The 25,909-nt window shown below is 37.1% G+C and overlaps 2 protein-coding genes across 2 annotated transcripts; both read right to left on the bottom strand.

Annotated features, from left to right (window-relative positions):
* Window positions 1–978: 978 nt before the first annotated feature.
* On the bottom strand, window positions 979–15,506 carry LOC102493973 (solute carrier family 7 member 13). The gene is made up of 4 exons (XM_006153850.2): window positions 14,737–15,506; window positions 10,333–10,464; window positions 6,313–6,674; window positions 979–1,286 (listed from the first exon to the last, which is right to left on the bottom strand). The coding sequence occupies exons 1-4, from the start codon at window positions 15,401–15,403 to the stop codon at window positions 1,011–1,013; spliced, it is 1,437 nt and encodes a 478-aa protein (XP_006153912.1). The 5' UTR covers window positions 15,404–15,506; the 3' UTR covers window positions 979–1,010.
* Window positions 15,507–16,174: 668 nt separating this feature from the next.
* Window positions 16,175–23,353, bottom strand: LOC102499622 (solute carrier family 7 member 13-like). The gene is made up of 2 exons (XM_006153859.1): window positions 22,565–23,353; window positions 16,175–16,326 (listed from the first exon to the last, which is right to left on the bottom strand). The coding sequence occupies exons 1-2, from the start codon at window positions 23,229–23,231 to the stop codon at window positions 16,175–16,177; spliced, it is 819 nt and encodes a 272-aa protein (XP_006153921.1). The 5' UTR covers window positions 23,232–23,353.
* Between the last annotated feature and the right edge of the window lie 2,556 nt (window positions 23,354–25,909).

Raw genomic sequence — 25,909 nt, 5'->3', positions numbered from 1 at the left:
TGGTCTCATGGCCTGGTGATGAAGGGAGCCAGATCCCACATGACCAACTGCATGGTTCATGACTCTGCAACTTGAAAAACACACTGGGTGTGTGTGCACGCATGTCCCAAATCCCACCAGTAAGGAAAATGGAAGAGGAGGGATTGCAGCATGACCATGTGTTGCCTGCTAAAATATAGAAGCTGTTTCTGTGCACAATCAAGAGGTGAAACAAAGTGGGAGAAAGAGTTTATTTAGTTGTGTTCAAGTACAGGGAGTGGCTGAGAACTAACAAGCTCACAAACAACTTCCAGAACAGAGATTTCCAGCACATTATATACTTTACGCCTCTTGTTTATCCATTGTTATTTATAACATAAATTTAATTTGAATTCGATGTTACTCTTACTTTCATGATTTTCCCAAAATTGTTCTATGAACCTTTTCTTTCACATGACATTTATGACCCAGTTTCTTTTCTTATGTTGACATTGAATCTGTTAACTCAGACTTGTTGCATACATTGATAGATTAAGGGAACCTGCAACATATTTTCTTTAAGTTACACTATTTAACAAAACAATCTGAACATCTGTAAATAGCTATTATGTTAAATATAACATTATTACAGTTTTTCTAATTTAACCTGTTACATTGTGTCTCTTGAGCAAACATGCCTATCTCTTAAGATTTCTTGCCTGGAACTTGGGTCCTGTTGCATTCTTGAGACCATGGTCTAGAGCAAGTGGCTTAAGTTTCCTCTTCTAAGCAAACAGGCTTATTTATGACCTTATCTGTTACAATACTTACAGATTACTTTAGTTACAGAACCTATAAGCCCCAGTTATCCTTTAAAATATAAGAAAGAGGAATAAAGCAAAACACGGTTAAAAAATTGTGTTTTTTTTCCCTGTTATAATAACTCATTTGGAGGTATTTTTCTGTCTTCCTGGTAGCACACACACCTCTTGCAAAAAAAAATTTTTTAAAGAGTTTTTAAAAAATAAAATGGACATTTTCCCGTTTTTTATTTATAAGTAGGTTTTTTTAGGGTCATTTTTCTCTGTTGAAATACATTCATCAGAGTTTTCAGACGGTGAAACACTAAACAGTAATTGTAAATAACAAGTGATTTTGTCAAAATGCACAGAATGCTTGGTAAATTGGACATGGAGCCAATAACACAAAAGTCCACTGAAAATAAAAACAAACTGAAAGATATGCTCTATTTTAGAAAATCGAATCATTGGTGTGAAAATCAGAAACAAGGATATAGCTATTGTTCCAAATATAAATGGCAATCGTACCTGAAAATAAGAAGAAATTAAGGATTAGCAATGACTTCATCTCCAAATATTTCTATAAATAACGTAAGGGCATTATAAATGTTCTCAGTAACTGCAAATATATTTTCAGCTATATTTAGAGGAATGATCTCAGTATTACATGATAGAAAATAAGTTAATAGAGACTAGCGGTTAGCTTAATGGCTATGTTGCTGGACTCCCATGTAGTCAACTGCGGTTCGAGTCCTGGACTTGGTGGCTTAAACTCACACCGGGCATGTGTGCGTGCGTGCCCAAGATCCTAAGAGAGAATGGAGGAGAAGGGATTGAGGCGTGGCCATCCCCCTGCAGGATGATTTCTCGCTTTCTGTCTCTCTGTCTTTGTCTTTCTTGCAAGCGTACGCACCTTATAGCAAAACCTTTCCAAAAAAAAAGAAAGAAAAGAAAAAATAAGTTAATGGCAGACTGAACAATTGTTGTAAATTGTAAATTCTATGTATTTATATATTAGGTTGTTGGAAAAGTCAGGATGCATTTTTACATAGAAAAACAGAAAAATACACAAGACTTTCCAACAACTCTATATTTGCCCTATAGTTTCATAACTTCCTCCTCTATTCTTCTGGTTCTGTTATGAATTTACTAAAACTAGTGCTTTATTTTCAGGAATAAGAGGAAAAGGTTATTAAAAAATACTTTCTAGTAATAAAAAACATTATATCATTTCAGTATTAGTCATTGAAGCATTCTTGGTTCTGGGAATTAGGAAAACAGACTTATTATTAACTACACTATTTATTCATACTCCTTCTTTAAAGTAGCATGTACTATTTTTTTCCTAATGCAGTACCATTAAATAATGAAGATAGCAAAACATTGAAGTCAGAAAAATCTGGTTTGAAATGCAAGCTTTACTATTTTACTTATTTCTTCCTTCAAAACACGTTCACCGAATTGCTTCTATGTGCCACTTACTATGCTAAATGCTTAAGTCAGACAAAGATTTCTTTCCAGGTAGTTTAAGTGCCATTGTCCAGATGTATAATCTTGGGTTTCTTTTCTTTTCTTTTCTTTTCTTTTCTTTTCTTTTCTTTTTTTTCTTTTTTTTTAAGGTTTTCGCTATAGGGCGTGTGCGCTTGCCAGACAGACAGAGAGAGACATAGAGACAGAAAGCGAGAAATCACCCCCCAGGGGGGATGGTCACACCGCAATCCCTTCTCCTCCATTCCCCTCTGGGGATCTTGGGCACGCACACACACGCGCCTGGCGTGAGTTTTAAGCCACCAGGTCCGGGATGCGAACCGTGTTCGACTATGTGGGAATCCAGCGACATAGCCATTACGCTAACTACAGGTTCCCTAATCTTGGGTTTCTTAATTGATCTGATCCTTAGATTCTTTATTTGCAAAATGGCATTTTATTTAAGCCTCTTCTTTTAAAGTCTTTGTGAGAATTACACTCAGTACACTTTAATAGAATGTGCTCACCAAAATGGCATTTCTCTCTCTCTCTCTCTCTGTCTAATGCCAGAGGACATTTGTAGTCACCAGAGAGAAAGAGAGCACAAGAAAGAGAGAAACCCCCCCTAATGTAGTGTGGTCATGCTACAAACCCTCCTCCTTCTCATCAGGATTTTGGGCAGGCATACACACAGACCTGGCTTATTTTTCAAGATGCTGGAGCCTGGATTCAAAGCATGGTTGGCCACACAGGGTCCAGCCCTCTTAACCACTGAGCTGTGGGGCTGGCCCAATTAAGTGGCATTTCTTAATGAACTTTTTAATTCTTATTTGTATACTATATTTCTTAGTCTGCTGAGAGGCTGATAAAATCCTAAATGAAAAATTTGGTCTTTATTTCTCTGACTTGCTTAGAAGAGTGAATGAAATATAGCAGATACTCACTGTAAAATTGTTTAATAAATGAATAGCTCAAATTGAAGATGTTATCTTTTTTTTTTTTTAATATGGAACATGGCAAAGAAAGGAGAAGATAATGTAGGATAGGGGCTCTTAAATTGTCATCAGTGGACTTTCTGTATAAGAATCCTCAGTTGAGACCTACTGAATTAAGACTGCTAGCAATTTTTTTTTTTTTTGGTAGGGAGATTTTTGCTATAGGGCATGTGTGCTCGCCAGAAAGACAAAGAGAAACAGAGAGACAGAAAGTGAAAAATCACCCCCTAGGGGGCATGGCCACATGCAATCCCTTCTCTTCCACTCTCCTCTCAGAATCTTGGGCATGCATGCACATGCGCCTTGCATGAGATTTAAGCCTCAAGATCGGGGGCTTGAACCACAGTTGACTATGTAGGAATCCAGCAACATAACCATTACACCCTCTACTTGTCCTAAGACAGCTAGAAAATTTTATCAGGTACACTCAAGTGGTTATTGTCATGGTCACTGGTATGAAGTATGGGACTCTTATTTTACTTTTGACATCATCCTTATAATCTAGAAGCATCTTAAATGGGCACTTGAATATGTGATTAAGGAATAAAACAGACACTCTGGAACCTCCTAGGATTTAAACTATACTATAGTATGGCATACGTTATAGCAAGAAAAAATAAATGAAAATAAGATAAATGAGAAAATACAGAAACATGGAAAAAGAATGAACATAATTCACTAACTGCATGTCACAAAGCCCTATACAGATTTGAAAGCAAGTTGGCATAAGGTATAAACAAATTAGCTGTTTAGGAAAGGGCTAAGTATTCCTGATGTTGAGCACAGAGGAAATTTTCCCAATTGGTCCATCACAAAATGAAATATTTATCCTATAAGAAATGAAACAAAAATTTGGGTTCTGGAATCAGAATGCTTGGTTCTAATTCCAGCTCTGACCCTTTTAGGTATGGTAATTAATCTCTTGGCCTTGGAATTGTCTTGAGTAAAGTGGAGTTACAAAGAATATTTATACTGTTTGGTTTAAAAATACTCATATTTTTCTCATCCACTTTCTTGTGTTACAAAAAAAAATTGCTATAGGGACCAGCAGGTGACATAGCAATTATGTTGCTGGACTCCCACATGGCAGACTATGGTTAGAGTCCCTGACCCAGTGTCTTGAAACTCACACTGGGCGTGCATTGTATGCATGCCTAAGATCCTGGGAGGAGAATGGAGAAGAAGGGATTGCACTGTGGCTATCCCCTTTAGGGGATAATTTCTCATTTTCGCTTTCTCTCTCTCTCTATGTGAACACACATGCCCTAAGTCCAAAAATACTCTAAAAAATTACTATAGGGTGTGTGTGCTAACCAAAGGAAGACAGAGACAAAAGGTGGGGAGAAAGTGAAAAAGGACTTCCCTGGGACAATGACCACACCACAATCCCTTCTCTTCCATTATCCTCTCTGGATTTTGAGCATGCACACAAATGCGCTTGGTATGTTTCTCAAGCCTTCAAGTCTGGGACTCAAATTATGCTATTGGCTATGTGGAATCCAGCCACATTTACCTCTACACTACCTGGCTGGCCCTCACACACTTTCTACACTATTGTTGCAATGGCCTTTTCAAACAAGTCTCATTTTATTTCTCTGTGATTGCATGGGTAGTTCATTACACAAAAGCACCCATTTAGTGGGACATACAGGATCTGATATCAAGCTTGGGCTCTGTTCACCAGGCTCAGGCCAAACCTTAGGGCTGTGTCTGCCTATTGAAAGTGGTGCTTTTGAAAATATTTTGTACAGAGCCTATTTTATCGGCTCTAGAGCCTATAGTAACACCGATAACAAATATCTAGGTATTAGTGATTCTTTCTTGTTAGTTAAGCTCAGCTTAATTTTTTTTTTTTTTTTTAGAAAGAGAGAGATATTTTTCTACAGGGTGCATGCACTTGTCACAGAGACAGAAAGTAAGAAATCACACGCCACCCCCCCTTTGGGGGGATGGCCACACCACAATCCTTTCTTCTCCATTCTGCTCTCAGGATGTTGGGCATGCAATGCACATGCACACAGTGTGAGTTTTAAGCTCTTGGGGTCAAACCACAGTCAACTACATGGGAATCCAGCTACATAACCATTACACCATTTACTGGTCTCCTTTTATTTTCATTTTTAATTTTTTTCAGAGGATGCATGCATTCACCAAGAGAGATAGAAAAATAGAGAGACAAAAAGTGGGAAAGTACCCTCCAGCCCCAGGAATTGGTCACGCCATAATCCCTTCCCTTCCATTTCTCCCTCCATTTAGGATTTTGGCACATGTACATGCACCTGGTGTTTTTCTCAAGCTTCTGATTCTAAGACTCTAATTGTGGGGTTGACCATGTAGGATCCAGCCACCGTAACCACTATGCCATGGCTGGCTCTCAGAACTTTTTAGTCAATTAAACTGAGGGTTTGTTATATGCTTGTAGAAACTGAAGGCCCTGTTAAGGACATGAGCAAGAAGCAAAGGCTGCATCACCTTAACTGGGTTGAGAGGTGAGCAGATGCTCTTTTTTTTTTGGAGAGGTTTTTGCTATAGGGCGTGTGCACTCGCCAGACAGACAGAGAGAAACAGAGAGACAGAAAGCAAGAAATCACTCCCCAGGGGGGATGGCCACACCGCAATCTCTTCTCCAACGTTCTCCTCTCCGGATCTTGGGCACGCACTCACACGCACCCGGTGTGCGTTTTAAGCCACCGGGTCCAGGACTTGAACCGCGGTCGACTACGTGGGAGTCCAGTGACATAGCCATTATGCTAACTGCTGGTCCCATGAACAGATGCTTCTGAGTGAGGTAAACAGTGTCCTCCCCTCCCAAGTATTATCGCTTAACTCTTAAAAGATTGCAAAAATGATAAGATATTCCTATATACTATATTCCTATGTACTATATTCCTATTAGGAAATTTGTTTAACCTTTTGCTTTATAGAAATCAATCCCAAAATACTACACATCAGAAAACTGGAAAATGAAGACACAAAGCAAACATTTTCAAAGTCAGTTTATAATTGGTTAGAAGTATTCTATGTAGCTGAAGGAAATTCTGTTTATAGAAAGAGAATAGAAATTTAATATTAACATTTTAACTTTGATTTACCTTATAAGGTCGAGGTAGATTAGGGTCCTGGTACCTTAGTTTAAGTAAACCTATCATCTGCAGTCCAGTTACATACCATGAGGCTACTCCCACATAGCTTATTATGTTTATTAACTGTGAAGATATAATAACAACAGAAGATAAAAGTACTATCTGGGTCACAGCTATAGCTGGACAGAGGTGTTTGTTAAGCATAGAGTAGATCAAGGGCAGTTGTCCTTCTTGGCTTGCAGTGTAGAATATCCTCGATGCCATGAGTATTATACAACAACCGTTGCCAAGTATTGAAGATGAGATCCCCAAAGAAATGACCTGTTGCATAGAGGGGAGTATTCTGTCCATCCACATGACAGCCACAGAATCTACAAAAATGTTTTGAAAATTTCAAAAAGTCAAAGTTACTTTTGCTTTATTGCAAATATGGTAAACATTTTCTACTTCTGCATCCATTCTTTTGTAATGTGACCGAGTAGTCTCTTCCAAGAGGGGAAGACTTTTTGCTTCTTGAATCAATTAGTCTGACCTTGTGACCTGTTTGTAGAATGCATTGACAATGGTGGCCCACCAATTCTGAGTCTGTTCCTTGAGAGTCAGACTTCTGCTTGTTCTCTTTGCTGGTAAACTGCTCAGCTACCGTATTAATAAGCCTAGTCTCCTGTCAGAGGACTGAGCTGGGACAAGCCTTACTAACTCCGAGCCATGAAAATACAGCAAACCAATTTCCAAATACAAGGATAACTGACCTACCCCTGCACTGTGAAATCTATTTGTGGAATTTCCACCAAAGCCATGACTCTCACATACTGTTCTCAGCCAATGACTGTGTGGCAGATATGCTTGAAATACTCATTTATCTGATTGCCATCTTTGACTAAAGGGCTCCTCTCACTTGTGCCAGACTTTTCTTTTTCTTTTCTTTTTTTTTTTCCGAGAGGTTTTTGCCTATAGGGCGCGTGCGCTCGTCAGACAGACAGAGAGAGACAGAGAGATAGAAAGCAGGAAATCACCCCCCAGGGGGGATGGCCATGCCGCAATCCCTTCTCCTCCATTCTCCTCTCGGGATCTTGGGCACACACGCACACATGCCCGGCGTGAGTTTTAAGCCACTGGGTTTGGGACGCGAACTGCGGTCGACTACGTGGGATTCCAGCGACATAGCCATTAAACTAGCTGCTGGTCCCTGCCAGACTTTTCTTATACTGCATAGCAGTCTAGAATGTTTTTGCACATCCTTCTCTCCCTGTATCCTTTGCTTTGGGTCAGCCTTGCATTGTGATCCCATGGCTTTCACTGTGCTACCTAACTTCTCTCCTGTTTTCTCTAACACAGACTTTGGCCATAGTACAATCCTTGCATTTTAATTCTGCCTTGGCATTTGCTTCTCAAAGAACTCAAACAAACATCCAGCTGAGTCCCCAAAGGGCACGGGCAATTTCAATATAGTTGTTTTCCCAAACTGTAGGGGACTACCAACACAAGGATGTCCTCTGCAGCTGAGAATAGAAGTATTGCTCAGCTGAATCCATCCTAAACTGCCAACCTGCAGAATTATGAGTTAAATAAGCAGTTCCTTTAAGCCAGTATGTTTTGGGGAGGTTTGTTAGAGAATGATAGATAAATGGTACAGGTACTCATACTACAGCCAAATAAAAATAAAAGTAGATTTTCAAGGCAGGATCAACATTCTAGTCTTAACTAAGAATAATAATGGACATTAGAAAAGTATGATACTGGGACCAGAAGATAGTGTAATAGTTATGTCACTGGACTCTCACATAGTTGACTGCAATTCGAGTCCTGGATCTGGTGGCTTAAAACTCATGCCGGGCACTTGTGTGTGCATGCCCAAAATCCTGAGAGAAGAATGGAGGACAAGAGATGCAGCATTATCACTTTCCCGGGAGGGGGTGATTTCTCACTTTTTGTCTCTCTGACAAGTGCACATGCTCTATAGCAAAAATCTCTCTAACAGCAATAAAAAGAAATGTATGGTACTATGTTGTTAGCATATTAAATGTGCTGCAAACTTTTTCCCAAAATTATGCCTATCCAATATTGATTGTAGTTAAAGTAGAGTCTACCATTATGTGGTATAATTGCATCATTTTACTACTTAAAACATGATAGTATTTTTTCAATGATAGTGCTTGCCTTTTCAATCACAAGTGAGTAGATGCCTATGATTTTGCCTTTATCAATTTTTTAAATCAAAAGTGCTAAACTTTGTTTTTATGGATAATCTCTCTTCTAAAATTCAAAGAGCTTATTAATGATATTACCAACCATAAAATTCAGAGAAAAGATTGCAATAAAATTTTACTTTTAGGCACTGTATTTCATTTCATGATTTTTTTTTTTTGTTATAGGACATGTGCACTCTCCAGAGAAAGAGACAGAGAGAGAAAGAGAGAAAGAGGGAAAGTAAGAGATCACCCCCCCCTCCCACTCCCATGCCACAATCCACAATCCTCTAATTTACTCTCAGGATTTTGGGCACACATCTACATATTCCCAGTATGATTTTTCAAGTTCCTGGTCCAGGACTCAAATCATGTAGTTGGTCATGTGGGATGCAGTGCCTTAACCTTCATTCCACTTGTTGGCTCTCATTTTATGATTTTAAACAGGATTTTAGACTTTTTATTATAAGCTTTTGCATGGAACATAGGAGGCACTTGTTGGGTGCAAGGAGTATTAAATTTAGAATCAATCTTACTATCAAGCTTGAGACTGGCATTTAAGTCAGACTGGCATTGTGTGGGAAGAATGAAGCATAATCTCTATTCTGGAAATAATAAATTGCTGGAAAGGCTTGTGGTGTGTGTGTGTGTGTGTGTGTGTGTGCAGAAGGCAAAAAATATGTGTAAAAAGTTAGGCTTGGGAACCAGCAGTTAGCATAATGGCTATGTCGCTGGACTCCCACATAGTTGACCGCAGTTCGCGTCTCGGACCCGGTGGCTTAAATCTCGCGCCGGGCGCGTGTGCGTGCATGCCCAAGATCCCGAGAGGAGAATGGAGGAGAAGGGATTGCGGCGTGACCATCCCCCCTGGGGGGTGATTTCTCGCTTTCTGTCTCTCTGTCTCTCTCTGTCTGTCTGGCAAGCGCACGCACCCTATAGCGAAAACCTCTCCAAAAAAAAAAAAAAAAGTTAGGCTTCAATTAAACCTTGGAGGGGACCAGCAGGTGCAGGTAGCTTAATAGCTACATCACTAGACTCCCACGTAGTCGACCGACCAGGGTTCGAATCCCGGACTTGGTGACTTAAAGTCACTCCAGGCACGTGTGCATGTACGCCCAAGATTCTAAGAGGGTCTGGCCATCCCCCCTGGGGGGTGACTTCTTGCTTTCTGTCTCTCTATCTCTGTCTTTCTGGTGAGTGCACATGCCCTATAGCAAAAAGCTCTAGGTGATATTTCATCTGAAGGAAGGTGTGATGGGGTGGTTGGGTAGGGATTGTAGATGGTATGAGAGTGAGATTAGTGTCTTTTTTTGTTTTATTTTGAGAGATTTTTGCTATAGGGAACATGCACTTGCTGGAGAAACAGAGAGACAGAGAAACAAAGTGAGAAATCACCCCCAAGGGGGATGGCCGTCCCACAGTTCCTTCTCCTCCAGTCACCTCTTGGAATTTTGGGCATCTATGCACACACATCTGGCATGAGTTTCAAGCTGCCAGGTCCGAGATTCAAGCTAAGGTTGACCACATGGGAGTCCAGAGTCTTAACCACTATTGCTACCTGCTAATCCTGAAATCATTGTTTTATATTCTTCTAAGCTTAGAAATTCATCTTTATTGTGTGTTTTTATACACACAGACACACACACACACACACACACATAAAGAGATTTTTTAGTGCATTTTTTTCCTTTTTTTTTTTTTTTTTTGGTAAAGACCAAATCATAAACACATTGTTCTGATTATTATAAGTGTACTGACCAAATCTGCAGTTTATAGGAATCTCTGTTTATTCAGAGTAGATAGATGTGATGATTTCCTCTTTATTTAAACACATTCATACCTGAAGAGATGATTTCTTTGGGGGTCAAAACTGCCAGGTAGGATACATTAACCAGTAGGTAAACCACAGTCACCATGGAAAGAGAGGTAATCAGAGATTTGGGAATATTTTCAGCAGGGTTTTTAATCTCTCCTAAAAAGTACAAATAGAGTTATTAGAAAAAAAGACATATCATTTTAAGTATTATTTATAATAAAAAGGAGAAATTATTATTTAGGTGCTTGTTGCTCCCTCTTCTGTTTGTAGCTCATTCTGCTTTGGTCCAGGACAAATACTGTCTGAGAACTTACATTTTTCACCATCTCATAGTAAAATAAAATTATTTCAGTGATTCGTGATTATGGGTTTACAGTGACTGCAAATTTGGGGTTGTCAGAAAAGTCATGATGCATTTTTGCATAGAAAAGTATAGAAAAAATACATCATGGTTTCGCAGGCAACCCATTATTATTTAATACACAGCATGTCTCTTCACCCCCACATCAGTTCATCTCATTTTCCCAAGTAAACTCAATCTTCTTCTTCTTTTTTTTGGAGAGGTTTTTGCTATAGGGCATGTGTGCTCATCAGAAAGATGGAGAGAGACAGAGAGACAGAAAGTGAGAGATCATCCCCTGGGGGGACAGCCACACCGCAATCCCTTCTGCTCCATTCTCCTCTTGGGATCTTGGGCATGCACACACATGCACCCGGTGTGAGTTTAAGCCACCGGGTCAAGGACTCAAACCATGGTCGACTATATGGATATCCAGCAGCAAAGCCATTACGCCAACTGCAGGTCTTCCAAGTAAACTCAATCTGAGGAAGCTCTTTTCTCATTCTAACTCTTAGAGGTTTTTTGTTTGTTTGTTTTGTTTTGTTTTGTTGGTTTTTTTTTCCCTTTCCCTCTTTAAAATGTTTTTTTTTGCAGTCTTCTCTCAATTTTAGGCCTAAAAGAAAAATTCATGTTTCTCATGTTGTGAGAAACACTTTTCTCATTTGGGTAATGTAATGTATTATAATTACAGAATCATTATATGTAAGAAAAGTATGAATGGAGTGGATGAGCCTATGGAACATAAGTAAAATAATTGTACAAAAACAAATTAGAGTCCAATCAAATATAAAGAGATCATTTAAATTTATTCAAACAGTGAGAGAAATTAGCTGCAAGTCATGTAGAAGCAAGGAATTCTTTCGACCCAAATTCCAATTGAAAAGGCAGTGAGGAAATGTTGGTATAACATCAATTTTATCTGAAGTAATAGGTCAGGGTACACATTATTATAACAAGTGTGTGATGGAGCCAGCTGGCGTATACATGACTTGATAGAATCATCTGTGAAGTGTGAGGTGCTCAGATCAGATATCCTGATCTTGGATCAAATATTCTAATCTTGAATCTTGGAAGTGCAAGCTACTTCATCACAGTTCAAGATGTTCCACCTTGTAGTTTTAGTCACATGACCTAGTGATTCCCATCCCCTTTTGTGGATGGGTAAATTTTTCCTTTTATGATTGTTTTTATTTTTGCTATAGGGTGTGTGCACTTGCCAGAGAAAGGTGAGAGAGGGAAAGTGAGAAATCACCCCAGAGCAATGGTCATGCCGCAATCTCTTCACCTCCATTCTCTTCGTGGGATTTTGAACATGCACACACATTTTTTTTTCAAGATGCTGGGTCCAAACTTGAAGCATGTGGTTGGCCATGTGGGATTCAGCTGCCTTAAAGTCCATGCCACCCACTGGCCTATGGGTGGGAAACTTTATGACTTAGGAAAGTGTAAGCATTCTTGATTGAGAGCCTATATATATTTTGAGGCCAGTGTGCCCTGCCTCTAGCTGCTTGCTATGAGTAATGTCTACTTCAGGATCTCGGATTCTCAAGGAGTCATTTTTTTCCTTCTGAAACTGATTTATATCACAACCTGCTAGGTGTCAGAAGGAGGGTTTCCAAATATTTACATGTATTCTGCCTGTGAAAAGTTCTCTCAAGAGGAGGCAAATCAGGTTCTTGCTTAGGCTAGAGGCTGCTGCTTGTTCTGGGAAACATGTGCACAGAGCAGGGGAGCTAGCCTTTTTAGTTTCCCCAGATCTTGCTATATAGATATAGATATAGATGATATAGATATAGATATATATTTGACTGAGGAATGGAAGCAAATCTAAGCTAGTGGTATTATTCCTTTTTAAAAAAGAATTATTTTATTTAACTTTATTTATTAATTTTGATTTGACTAGAGAGGGACTGAGAGAGAGAGAGAGAGAGAGAAGGTGAAAAAGCAAGCCACCAGGTCGGAGACTTGAACTGTGATCAGCCACGTGGGAGTCCAACACTCTTAACCACCATGCCACCAACCAGCCTCAACTATTCCATTATTAATTCAACTCCCTCTAAGGATTAGCCAATACTGCATCTATCTATTTCTCCTCTTAAATTCTATTCATTAATGGGAATTCTGGGCAGGTTATAAAATATGGACACTGTAAAATCACTTCTAATATTAATATATTTTAAATAATTTTTATTTTCTAAACTAGCACTCCATGACACCTTGTCGGATGGCCCCAATATACATGGTCATGCTACAAAAGCCAGAGACTTTTATCCTTTTATAGTACTAACTGAGTAGAACTTAAGTCATGCTAGTTCTCCTCTTCACTAAAGACTCCTATGAATCTGTTACTGAGATGGATGCATTGAATAGAGGGTGTATGGTGGTAACTGAGAATCAGCGTTGTCCCTTTAGGAACCCTTACCATAAGAATGTAGACATAAGCTGTCTAAAGTGCTTACACTTAACCAGGAACATGACATATTAGAAACTCAGAGGAACAAAATTGAGAGAGAGTTCCCTCTAGTCAGATTTACCACATGTTGGTGTATAAGAAGCCAACTCAGAGTTTGCTATTATAAATTTATAAAGTCAATGTAGCATTGGTTATGAAGCCAGTTCCATTCAATTGCACACATATTCCAACTGTACTCATCTCATTTTTTCTCCTACTCCCTGCTTTGGTTTGTCATCTGAAGAGTTACACCTTGAATGAAAAATGAGCATCTTATAGCTGGCACCAATCACAACATGTAAATAAATACCTTCTGATCCCCTGTGACCATAATGACTGTAACCATAACAATTGTCTCAAAACTTAACCTCAAATTCCATTAAATCACAATAAGCATCACCAAAGAAGCTTTTCAAGAACTTGAAAATATTATTTTAAAATGTATATTATTTCAACAATGATTTTTTTGAAGAAGAACGAAGAGGTTGATCAGCCATACCAGGCATATAAAATATTACAAAACTATAAATATTATAAATGTGGCATGAATATAAATAAATCAGTGTAGGTATCAAGGATTTAGGAGTGAAACTGTATAAATAGAAAATTTAGTATATTATATTGATACCATTTCAACTAATGGATAAAAGGATAAAGCATCTAATAGATGGTAATGGTTATTTGGCTATTTATTTGAAAAATCAGAGTTAAAGTTTTTTTCTCAAATCTCTCAGAAAACTGAACTTTAAATGGAGATTGAATGAAAAATATAAATTACCAAAGCATAGGAAGTAATAGTAGAAAATACATAAGACCATATCTTTGAAATAAGCAATTCTTAATAAAGTCTGTAAAACCAAAACAATAAAAACAATTTTATAGATATTGTAGTGGAGAACTAAAACTCATGAGTATAGTCAAAGAAAATTGACTTCAATATCTAAATACATTTAAAATATAATATCTATACATCAAACTAAATAGTTTTTACACAGCAAGGAAACAATCAACAGAGTGAAAAGATAATCTATGGAAAGGGAGAAAATATTTGCAATGGCACAGCTCCAGGGAGTGATCCATGAAACTCTGCCTCCACCTATGTACATTATTTCTGCCTTTTTATTCTCCAAACTAGCTGTAAGGTGACAGTAATAACAGTTCATTTGTGCTAGGTAAATTAAATCCTGATCATTATTTGGAACACCTTGATATTATTGTATTAAAAATCCATTCATTTCATTGCAAGAAATTTCAAAATTACATTTGTCAATAAAAAAGGAAAATGTTAAAACCCTTAAAATCAAATCTGCTGTAAATTTAAAACAATTCATTATTATTATTATTATATTAAGTTTGCTATAGGGCATGTGTGTTCACCAAAGAGAGAGACACACACAGAAACTGAGAAAGCAAGTCACCAGGTCCAGGACACAGAATGTGGTTGGCCATTTGATGAACATGAATTGTACATATTCAATACAAAGGAATTTACATGGAGTTTTAATGGTGACTAAGTAGTACAGAGAACAGTAAACTTTATTCCCCCAAACAAAATAATTATCAGTAGATATATCTTTCCATATAAGTTGTGGACCAAACCTTCTGAATGCTATAAAGTTTTTCAGAAATGGATTACCTGCCATGTTGATCAGGATTGATGAGCCAGAATATGCATAAAGTCCTTGGAGAAAGGCTTCAGCAATCTGTGGGCCGTCAGGAACTTCAGCGTCCAAGGCATTCTCAAACCTAGCTACATTCTCCTTTTTTCCAATTATCAGAAGTACAATCCCAGTCAGAGAAATAAAACAAAGAATTGTCATCTTTATCAAAGTACTAATAGTCTCAAACCAAGCCACCTTTAGCACTCCTTGAGAATTTAGAATCCCCAATGACCACAAAATAGCCAACGCTAGACATTTCTTTGATATCTCTGGAACTGGGCATCCAGCACAGAAAGGCTGAATTATATAGCTAGCTAATAACAAGACTTGAGTAGCAATTCCTAAAGAAAAGACAAAAAGTTTGATCCAAAGACTGAGGAAAGCAATGCAAGATCCAAGAGATCTTTTGAGAAAATAGTAAGATGCTCCATTCTTAGGAAAGGTAGTACCCAGTTCTGCATGACAGAGAGCACTGATTATACTCAGCAGGCCACAGGCAGCCCAGATACTCAGGGAGACAGGTACATTCAGTGCAGAGTATTTTAATACCCCTTTAGGAGACACAAAAATCCCTGTCCCTACTATGGTACTCAGTAGAAAAATATTTCCACGGAAGAATCCTACTACTCTCAAGAGTTGCATGCTTTGGCCCTTTTCCAGTTTTTAAATTCTGAATAGTAATTCTGAAACTCCACATTAAATACTCATTTCTATACTTTCCACCAGTATTTCTTCAAGTGTTTCCAAACAGTGAGGCTTTCTGTCTCTCTATCTCTGTCTTTCTGGTGAGTGCACATGCCCTATAGCAAAAAGCTCTAGGTGATATTTCATCTGAAGGAAGGTGTGATGGGGTGGTTGGGTAGGGATTGTAGATGGTATGAGAGTGAGATTAGTGTCTTTTTTTGTTTTATTTTGAGAGATTTTTGCTATAGGGAACATGCACTTGCTGGAGAAACAGAGAGACAGAGAAACAAAGTGAGAAATCACCCCCAAGGGGGATGGCCGTCCCACAGTTCCTTCTCCTCCAGTCACCTCTTGGAATTTTGGGCATCTATGCACACACATCTGGCATGAGTTTCAAGCTGCCAGGTCCGAGATTCAAGCTAAGGTTGACCACATGGGAGTCCAGAGTCTTAACCACTATTGCTACCTGCTAATCCTGAAATCATTGTTTTATATTCTTCTAAGCTTAGAAATTCATCTTTATTGTGTGTTTTTATACACACAGACACACACACACACACACACACACATAAAGAGATTTTTTAGTGCATTTTTTTCCTTTTTTTTTTTTTTTTTGGTAAAGACCAAATCATAAACACATTGTTCTGATTATTATAAGTGTACTGACCAAATCTGCAGTTTATAGGAATCTCTGTTTATTCAGAGTAGATAGATGTGATGATTTCCTCTTTATTTAAACACATTCATACCTGAAGAGATGATTTCTTTGGGGGTCAAAACTGCCAGGTAGGATACATTAACCAGTAGGTAAACCACAGTCACCATGGAAAGAGAGGTAATCAGAGATTTGGGAATATTTTCAGCAGGGTTTTTAATCTCTCCTAAAAAGTACAAATAGAGTTATTAGAAAAAAAGACATATCATTTTAAGTATTATTTATAATAAAAAGGAGAAATTATTATTTAGGTGCTTGTTGCTCCCTCTTCTGTTTGTAGCTCATTCTGCTTTGGTCCAGGACAAATACTGTCTGAGAACTTACATTTTTCACCATCTCATAGTAAAATAAAATTATTTCAGTGATTCGTGATTATGGGTTTACAGTGACTGCAAATTTGGGGTTGTCAGAAAAGTCATGATGCATTTTTGCATAGAAAAGTATAGAAAAAATACATCATGGTTTCGCAGGCAACCCATTATTATTTAATACACAGCATGTCTCTTCACCCCCACATCAGTTCATCTCATTTTCCCAAGTAAACTCAATCTTCTTCTTCTTTTTTTTGGAGAGGTTTTTGCTATAGGGCATGTGTGCTCATCAGAAAGATGGAGAGAGACAGAGAGACAGAAAGTGAGAGATCATCCCCTGGGGGGACAGCCACACCGCAATCCCTTCTGCTCCATTCTCCTCTTGGGATCTTGGGCATGCACACACATGCACCCGGTGTGAGTTTAAGCCACCGGGTCAAGGACTCAAACCATGGTCGACTATATGGATATCCAGCAGCAAAGCCATTACGCCAACTGCAGGTCTTCCAAGTAAACTCAATCTGAGGAAGCTCTTTTCTCATTCTAACTCTTAGAGGTTTTTTGTTTGTTTGTTTTGTTTTGTTTTGTTGGTTTTTTTTTCCCTTTCCCTCTTTAAAATGTTTTTTTTTGCAGTCTTCTCTCAATTTTAGGCCTAAAAGAAAAATTCATGTTTCTCATGTTGTGAGAAACACTTTTCTCATTTGGGTAATGTAATGTATTATAATTACAGAATCATTATATGTAAGAAAAGTATGAATGGAGTGGATGAGCCTATGGAACATAAGTAAAATAATTGTACAAAAACAAATTAGAGTCCAATCAAATATAAAGAGATCATTTAAATTTATTCAAACAGTGAGAGAAATTAGCTGCAAGTCATGTAGAAGCAAGGAATTCTTTCGACCCAAATTCCAATTGAAAAGGCAGTGAGGAAATGTTGGTATAACATCAATTTTATCTGAAGTAATAGGTCAGGGTACACATTATTATAACAAGTGTGTGATGGAGCCAGCTGGCGTATACATGACTTGATAGAATCATCTGTGAAGTGTGAGGTGCTCAGATCAGATATCCTGATCTTGGATCAAATATTCTAATCTTGAATCTTGGAAGTGCAAGCTACTTCATCACAGTTCAAGATGTTCCACCTTGTAGTTTTAGTCACATGACCTAGTGATTCCCATCCCCTTTTGTGGATGGGTAAATTTTTCCTTTTATGATTGTTTTTATTTTTGCTATAGGGTGTGTGCACTTGCCAGAGAAAGGTGAGAGAGGGAAAGTGAGAAATCACCCCAGAGCAATGGTCATGCCGCAATCTCTTCACCTCCATTCTCTTCGTGGGATTTTGAACATGCACACACATTTTTTTTTCAAGATGCTGGGTCCAAACTTGAAGCATGTGGTTGGCCATGTGGGATTCAGCTGCCTTAAAGTCCATGCCACCCACTGGCCTATGGGTGGGAAACTTTATGACTTAGGAAAGTGTAAGCATTCTTGATTGAGAGCCTATATATATTTTGAGGCCAGTGTGCCCTGCCTCTAGCTGCTTGCTATGAGTAATGTCTACTTCAGGATCTCGGATTCTCAAGGAGTCATTTTTTTCCTTCTGAAACTGATTTATATCACAACCTGCTAGGTGTCAGAAGGAGGGTTTCCAAATATTTACATGTATTCTGCCTGTGAAAAGTTCTCTCAAGAGGAGGCAAATCAGGTTCTTGCTTAGGCTAGAGGCTGCTGCTTGTTCTGGGAAACATGTGCACAGAGCAGGGGAGCTAGCCTTTTTAGTTTCCCCAGATCTTGCTATATAGATATAGATATAGATGATATAGATATAGATATATATTTGACTGAGGAATGGAAGCAAATCTAAGCTAGTGGTATTATTCCTTTTTAAAAAAGAATTATTTTATTTAACTTTATTTATTAATTTTGATTTGACTAGAGAGGGACTGAGAGAGAGAGAGAGAGAGAGAAGGTGAAAAAGCAAGCCACCAGGTCGGAGACTTGAACTGTGATCAGCCACGTGGGAGTCCAACACTCTTAACCACCATGCCACCAACCAGCCTCAACTATTCCATTATTAATTCAACTCCCTCTAAGGATTAGCCAATACTGCATCTATCTATTTCTCCACTTAAATTCTATTCATTAATGGGAATTCTGGGCAGGTTATAAAATATGGACACTGTAAAATCACTTCTAATATTAATATATTTTAAATAATTTTTATTTTCTAAACTAGCACTCCATGACACCTTGTCGGATGGCCCCAATATACATGGTCATGCTACAAAAGCCAGAGACTTTTATCCTTTTATAGTACTAACTGAGTAGAACTTAAGTCATGCTAGTTCTCCTCTTCACTAAAGACTCCTATGAATCTGTTACTGAGATGGATGCATTGAATAGAGGGTGTATGGTGGTAACTGAGAATCAGCGTTGTCCCTTTAGGAACCCTTACCATAAGAATGTAGACATAAGCTGTCTAAAGTGCTTACACTTAACCAGGAACATGACATATTAGAAACTCAGAGGAACAAAATTGAGAGAGAGTTCCCTCTAGTCAGATTTACCACATGTTGGTGTATAAGAAGCCAACTCAGAGTTTGCTATTATAAATTTATAAAGTCAATGTAGCATTGGTTATGAAGCCAGTTCCATTCAATTGCACACATATTCCAACTGTACTCATCTCATTTTTTCTCCTACTCCCTGCTTTGGTTTGTCATCTGAAGAGTTACACCTTGAATGAAAAATGAGCATCTTATAGCTGGCACCAATCACAACATGTAAATAAATACCTTCTGATCCCCTGTGACCATAATGACTGTAACCATAACAATTGTCTCAAAACTTAACCTCAAATTCCATTAAATCACAATAAGCATCACCAAAGAAGCTTTTCAAGAACTTGAAAATATTATTTTAAAATGTATATTATTTCAACAATGATTTTTTTGAAGAAGAACGAAGAGGTTGATCAGCCATACCAGGCATATAAAATATTACAAAACTATAAATATTATAAATGTGGCATGAATATAAATAAATCAGTGTAGGTATCAAGGATTTAGGAGTGAAACTGTATAAATAGAAAATTTAGTATATTATATTGATACCATTTCAACTAATGGATAAAAGGATAAAGCATCTAATAGATGGTAATGGTTATTTGGCTATTTATTTGAAAAATCAGAGTTAAAGTTTTTTTCTCAAATCTCTCAGAAAACTGAACTTTAAATGGAGATTGAATGAAAAATATAAATTACCAAAGCATAGGAAGTAATAGTAGAAAATACATAAGACCATATCTTTGAAATAAGCAATTCTTAATAAAGTCTGTAAAACCAAAACAATAAAAACAATTTTATAGATATTGTAGTGGAGAACTAAAACTCATGAGTATAGTCAAAGAAAATTGACTTCAATATCTAAATACATTTAAAATATAATATCTATACATCAAACTAAATAGTTTTTACACAGCAAGGAAACAATCAACAGAGTGAAAAGATAATCTATGGAAAGGGAGAAAATATTTGCAATGGCACAGCTCCAGGGAGTGATCCATGAAACTCTGCCTCCACCTATGTACATTATTTCTGCCTTTTTATTCTCCAAACTAGCTGTACAGTAATAACAGTTCATTTGTGCTAGGTAAATTAAATCCTGATCATTATTTGGAACACCTTGATATTATTGTATTAAAAATCCATTCATTTCATTGCAAGAAATTTCAAAATTACATTTGTCAATAAAAAAGGAAAATGTTAAAACCCTTAAAATCAAATCTGCTGTAAATTTAAAACAATTCATTATTATTATTATTATATTAAGTTTGCTATAGGGCATGTGTGTTCACCAAAGAGAGAGACACACACAGAAACTGAGAAAGCAAGTCACCAGGTCCAGGACACAGAATGTGGTTGGCCATGTGGGATCCAGCACCCTAACTACCATGTCACCTGCTGGCCCCTAGTTGTAAATTTTTAGCAGTCTAGGAAAGTATCTCATTGACAGGACCATCAAGAATTCCAGGAATTCAGGAATCAAGAATTTTATGAAATCATAAAATTAAGAGCTTTGATTTAAATCTTACAGAAATTTCAAGCATGCAGTCCTGAAACTATTAATTAATGGAGCAAGCTCAGGTTCTCATTAAAATTTTTGGTAGCAGGTGGCACAGAGGTTAAGGCAGTTGGATCTCACATGGCCAACTGTGTGGTTCAAGTCCTGGACCTGACGGTTTGAAAAATACGCAGGCGCATGTGCGTATGTACCCAAAATCCTGAGAAGAGAATGGAGGGAAAGGGATTGTGGCATAGCCATAACCCATGAGGAGGTGACTTCTCATTTTCTCTCTCTTTCTCTTTAGCTCTCTCTGTCCCTCTCTGGCCAGCAAACGTGCCCTATGGCAAACAAAAAACAAAAACAAAAACTTACAGAAATTTCAAGCATAAAATCTATGTAACATTATTTAAGGGAGTATGCTCAAATTCATCATTAAAATTTTTGCAAATATTTATTTGAAATTTTTATATATATTCAATGTTTAATAGCTGTCTTAATATTTAATGTTTTATGTTTTATAAATTCTATTGCTATATATCATTACAGCTTGCAGAATGAATTTTCTCAACATGAATACACTGTATATTAGTCCAGTTAAAGATATTATCTTACACATTTTTATCAACAGATAATTTTTCATTTTCTTGTCCCTCAAATTAATATTTAAAATATTTTGTTATAATTGTATCTGATAAATGAAATATAGTGAATTATTTTATTTAACCTTTTATTACTCAAAAACACTGTGCAACTGTTACCAAATTTTCATGGGACCATGATATCAAATAGGAAAACATTGTCCCAGAGAGTTAACAGTGTGTAAACAAAAACTACTATCATTATATTACTCCCAGTTACTGTGAACAAACTACAATTGCTTTGCCCGCTAAAGTGAAATGCAGCAGTGCAAAGAATACACTAGATCACTAAGTACTAAATATATTTATAGAAAGATCTGTAAGACATATTGTGGGATGAAAATTAGGACACAGCATCTTAGAAATGCTGGTAGAATTCCTGAATACAGTACAATATATTTTCTCAGGTAAATGTACAGATAATGGAAGAGGACCCAATTGCTGACTATATTTACCTCTGTGCAGGGAACTAAGCTTGGGGGTGAATAGTAGTGAAATAGAACATGAGTGTTTTAAATCTGTAATAGTTCACTTTTATTATTATTTTAATTTGCCAGAGGGTGTGTGTATTCACTAGACAGACACAGAGGAAATGTGAGAGAGCATCCACTATGCAGAATGGTCATGCTACAGTCACTTCTCAATTTACCCCTCCCTTCAGGATTTTCATCATGCATACACATGAACCTGGCATGTTTCTGAAACCTCTGGGTTCCAAATTCAAACCGTTAAGTCAGCTCTTTGAAAGATCCAGCTGTCTTAACTGCTACATCATGGCCTGGCCCAATAATTCACTTCATACAAAGAGATCATCTTAATTTATCTCTTATGTAATTAGTTTTTAATAAAATACCTTAAAAAACTAGAACTGAATGCAATAGAATCTGAGTTTACGTGATATTAATTTTCTTTTGAAAACTTAAAAAAAAAATTTCCAAGTTTTATTTTTACTTTTTTTGGAGAGGTTTTTGCTATAGGGTGCGTACGCTCGCCAGAAAGACAGAGAGCAACAGAGAGACAGAAATCACACCCCAAGTGATATGGCCACACCGCAATCCCTTCTCTGCACACGCGCCTGGCATGAGTTTAAGCCACCGGGTCCGGGACTTGAACCGCGGTTGACTACAAGGGAGTCCAGTGACATAACCATTATGCCAACTGCTGGTCCCCCCAAGTTTTATTTTTAAGGGATATGATTTGATGAACATGAATTGTACATATTCAATACAAAGGAATTTACATGGAGTTTTAATGGTGACTAAGTAGTACAGAGAACAGTAAACTTTATTCCCCCAAACAAAATAATTATCAGTAGATATATCTTTCCATATAAGTTGTGGACCAAACCTTCTGAATGCTATAAAGTTTTTCAGAAATGGATTACCTGCCATGTTGATCAGGATTGATGAGCCAGAATATGCATAAAGTCCTTGGAGAAAGGCTTCAGCAATCTGTGGGCCGTCAGGAACTTCAGCGTCCAAGGCATTCTCAAACCTAGCTACATTCTCCTTTTTTCCAATTATCAGAAGTACAATCCCAGTCAGAGAAATAAAACAAAGAATTGTCATCTTTATCAAAGTACTAATAGTCTCAAACCAAGCCACCTTTAGCACTCCTTGAGAATTTAGAATCCCCAATGACCACAAAATAGCCAACGCTAGACATTTCTTTGATATCTCTGGAACTGGGCATCCAGCACAGAAAGGCTGAATTATATAGCTAGCTAATAACAAGACTTGAGTAGCAATTCCTAAAGAAAAGACAAAAAGTTTGATCCAAAGACTGAGGAAAGCAATGCAAGATCCAAGAGATCTTTTGAGAAAATAGTAAGATGCTCCATTCTTAGGAAAGGTAGTACCCAGTTCTGCATGACAGAGAGCACTGATTATACTCAGCAGGCCACAGGCAGCCCAGATACTCAGGGAGACAGGTACATTCAGTGCAGAGTATTTTAATACCCCTTTAGGAGACACAAAAATCCCTGTCCCTACTATGGTACTCAGTAGAAAAATATTTCCACGGAAGAATCCTACTACTCTCAAGAGTTGCATGCTTTGGCCCTTTTCCAGTTTTTAAATTCTGAATAGTAATTCTGAAACTCCACATTAAATACTCATTTCTATACTTTCCACCAGTATTTCTTCAAGTGTTTCCAAACAGTGAGGTTCTTTTGACTTAGCCATCTCATCCTTATGTAAGTGTTTAAAAAATTATTATTTAACTTAAGTTGGTTTTAAAAATGATTAACTTGTGAGCTGCTTAAAGATTTCATGATTTCTTTTAAGGTTAAAATGAAAATGTTTCACATGTTAATTATTCTTTTGAAATCACATATACCACTGAATAAGTTAGTTACAGCTAATTAAGAAAGAAAGGTTTTAGAAGTTTTGGAAAGAGAAGTTTCCCCCAAAAGTATGACACTGTCATTATTTAAGTATGAAATAATATTCTCTGGTTGGATTCCAAGAGAAGAAATTGTCATTTAATGGGAAAAATATAAGCGTTGTATTTCAATGAGTGATCATTTGAATCCCATTTTTTCTTAATGGTATGAGGAAATTTTATTTAGTTTTGAGATGTTTTACAATATATACCCTTGGCACAGAAAGACCCTGTTAAAGTTTTACAAATTGCCTAATAAGATAGATATTTAGGGGACCAGCAGTTAGTGTAATGGCTATGTCGCTGGATTCCCATTTAGTCGACTGCGGTTCATGTCCCGGACCCAGTGGCTTAAAACTCACGACGGGCACGTGTGAGTGCGTGCCCAAGATCCTGAGAGGCGAATGGAGGAGAAGGCATTGTGGCGTGGCCATCCCCCCTGGGGGGTGATTTCTCGGTTTCTGTCTCTCTGTCTCTGTCTGCCTGGCGAGCGCATGCGCCCTATAGCAAAAACCTCTTAAAAAAAAAGATATTTAGGTCAATTATGAGACTTTCGGACATTAAGTATGAGAAAGTTAATGGTTAACATGATCCCAATCAAAATGGTAAAATAAACCAAAGAATAAAGTTTAGCACCCAGCAAAACATAATAAATTCCAATTCCTAGTGAAACATTTATTTCTATCCTATATTCATTTCCATCTTTTGATTTATTTTTATTTTATACTGACTTTTAAAAAAATATAGATTACATAAAATCTTTTGTGCTATCTTCCCAGTCTTAATACTGATCACCTATTTTATCTCTGATATTTTTGTGTCATTTAGAGTATGAACACTTATTAAGCCAGTTATACTTTAGTAACATTGTGAAATGAAGAAAAGTTAGAGAAAAACAAATAATAATTTCTTCACTGATCCTCATCCAATTTCAGGAAAATCATGTCTGTAAAATAGCAATTCTGCCTGGTAAATTCTTACCATGTCTAAACAGAAATGGAAAGAAAAATGAAATTATGAGAAACCTATGGAAGTTTATTAGACTATGTGTTTTTAAGAGTTCAACACTGATAATGCTTGATAATCAAGAGTAAATAGGCTAACGTTTAAAAATGTATATTTTAATAACTATAAAGTATATAAACAATTACTTAAATTTGGAGCTGATCAAAATACATAAATTAGGAGATACAAGCGACTATCTCAATTTTCTTTTTTTAAGAATTGTTTTTTTAATTTCATTTGTTATTATTATTATTACTGTTATTACTATTTTAATTTGGCCAGAGTAAGACAGAGAGAGAAAGAGAGAGAGAGAGTGTGTGTAAGGGAGCAGGAGAAAGCAAGCCACCAGGTCTGGGACTCGAACTGTGGTCGACCATGTGGGCAGCACCTTTAACCACTGCGCCACCTGCTGACCCTCTATCTAAATTTCCTATATTTCTTTTTTTTTTTACAGACTACTTATTAAAGTAAATTGTTTAATATACAGTTTCTCATTTGTCATTTTGAATGTCCTTTATTGTAAAGATAATTCTTCTGCCTGATGAAAACAGCAGCCACAGTGATTACTCTAGCCCATCATGTTGGATAAATGTAATTTCCCCCTGAGACACAAGTTTCCTTCTGTATTTCTGTGGTAAAGTTTTGATTAATTCTGCTATATCTGGTGAACCCTGATACATCAGCAAATCTGGTGATTTACTTCCTTTAGAATGCTGTGAAACTGCAGAAGAGTGGAATGATAGCCCTTCTGATCTCGAAGGTTCTGATACAATGGATTTAGGATTGTCTCTTCTGTCAGAAAACCTTATTAATGGTGTATGTGACTTCACTTGCACAACCCCGTTGGAAGATGCGTTTGCTGCCCATCATGACCCCAGAGCCCATTTGAATTTCATTCAGCCATTTACTAGCCACATGGTTTTTAGCAAGTTATTTTCTTTTTAATATACATATTTACTCATCTATAAAAGGATGATAATAATTTCATGTTATAGGATCAGTTCCATATTATTAAATGAGATAATATGTGTCAAAAGTCTATTAAATTACCTTGTATGTTGGAATTTAACAAGTAGAATTTATTATTGTAATTAAAATTAGTATCTATTGGTCCTGAGGATAAATAAAGCAAGCCAACCAGGATTTTTATTTTTTAGAATTATTTTATTTATTATCACTATTATTATTTTAATTTGGTGAGAGAGAGAAAGAGAGAGAGAGAGAGAGAGAGAGAACGCTGCCAGGTCTTTCTGGACTGGAACAGCAGTTGGTCATGTGGGAATCCAGTACCTTAACCCCCATACAACCTGCTGGCCATACCAATCAGATTTTAAATATATGT

Source organism: Tupaia chinensis, unplaced genomic scaffold (genome assembly GCF_000334495.1).
Source record: "Tupaia chinensis unplaced genomic scaffold, TupChi_1.0 Scaffold000388_1, whole genome shotgun sequence".
NCBI lineage: Eukaryota > Metazoa > Chordata > Mammalia > Scandentia > Tupaiidae > Tupaia > Tupaia belangeri.
This window is presented reverse-complemented; position numbering and strand designations above follow the sequence as displayed.

Coding starts and splice junctions, on each gene's coding strand:
- LOC102493973 (XM_006153850.2), bottom strand. CDS start 15,403: ATGCAACTCTTGAGAGTAGTAGGATTCTTCCGTGGAAATATTTTTCTA. Junction 6,675..10,332: donor CAAAGAAATCATCTCTTCAG/GTATGAATGTGT, acceptor ACATTTTTGTAG/ATTCTGTGGCTGTCATGTGG. Junction 1,287..6,312: donor ATCTACCTCGACCTTATAAG/GTAAATCAAAGT, acceptor TCTTATTTTCAG/GTACGATTGCCATTTATATT.
- LOC102499622 (XM_006153859.1), bottom strand. CDS start 23,231: ATGCAACTCTTGAGAGTAGTAGGATTCTTCCGTGGAAATATTTTTCTA. Junction 16,327..22,564: donor AATCCTGATCAACATGGCAG/GTAATCCATTTC, acceptor TGTACTTTTTAG/GAGAGATTAAAAACCCTGCT.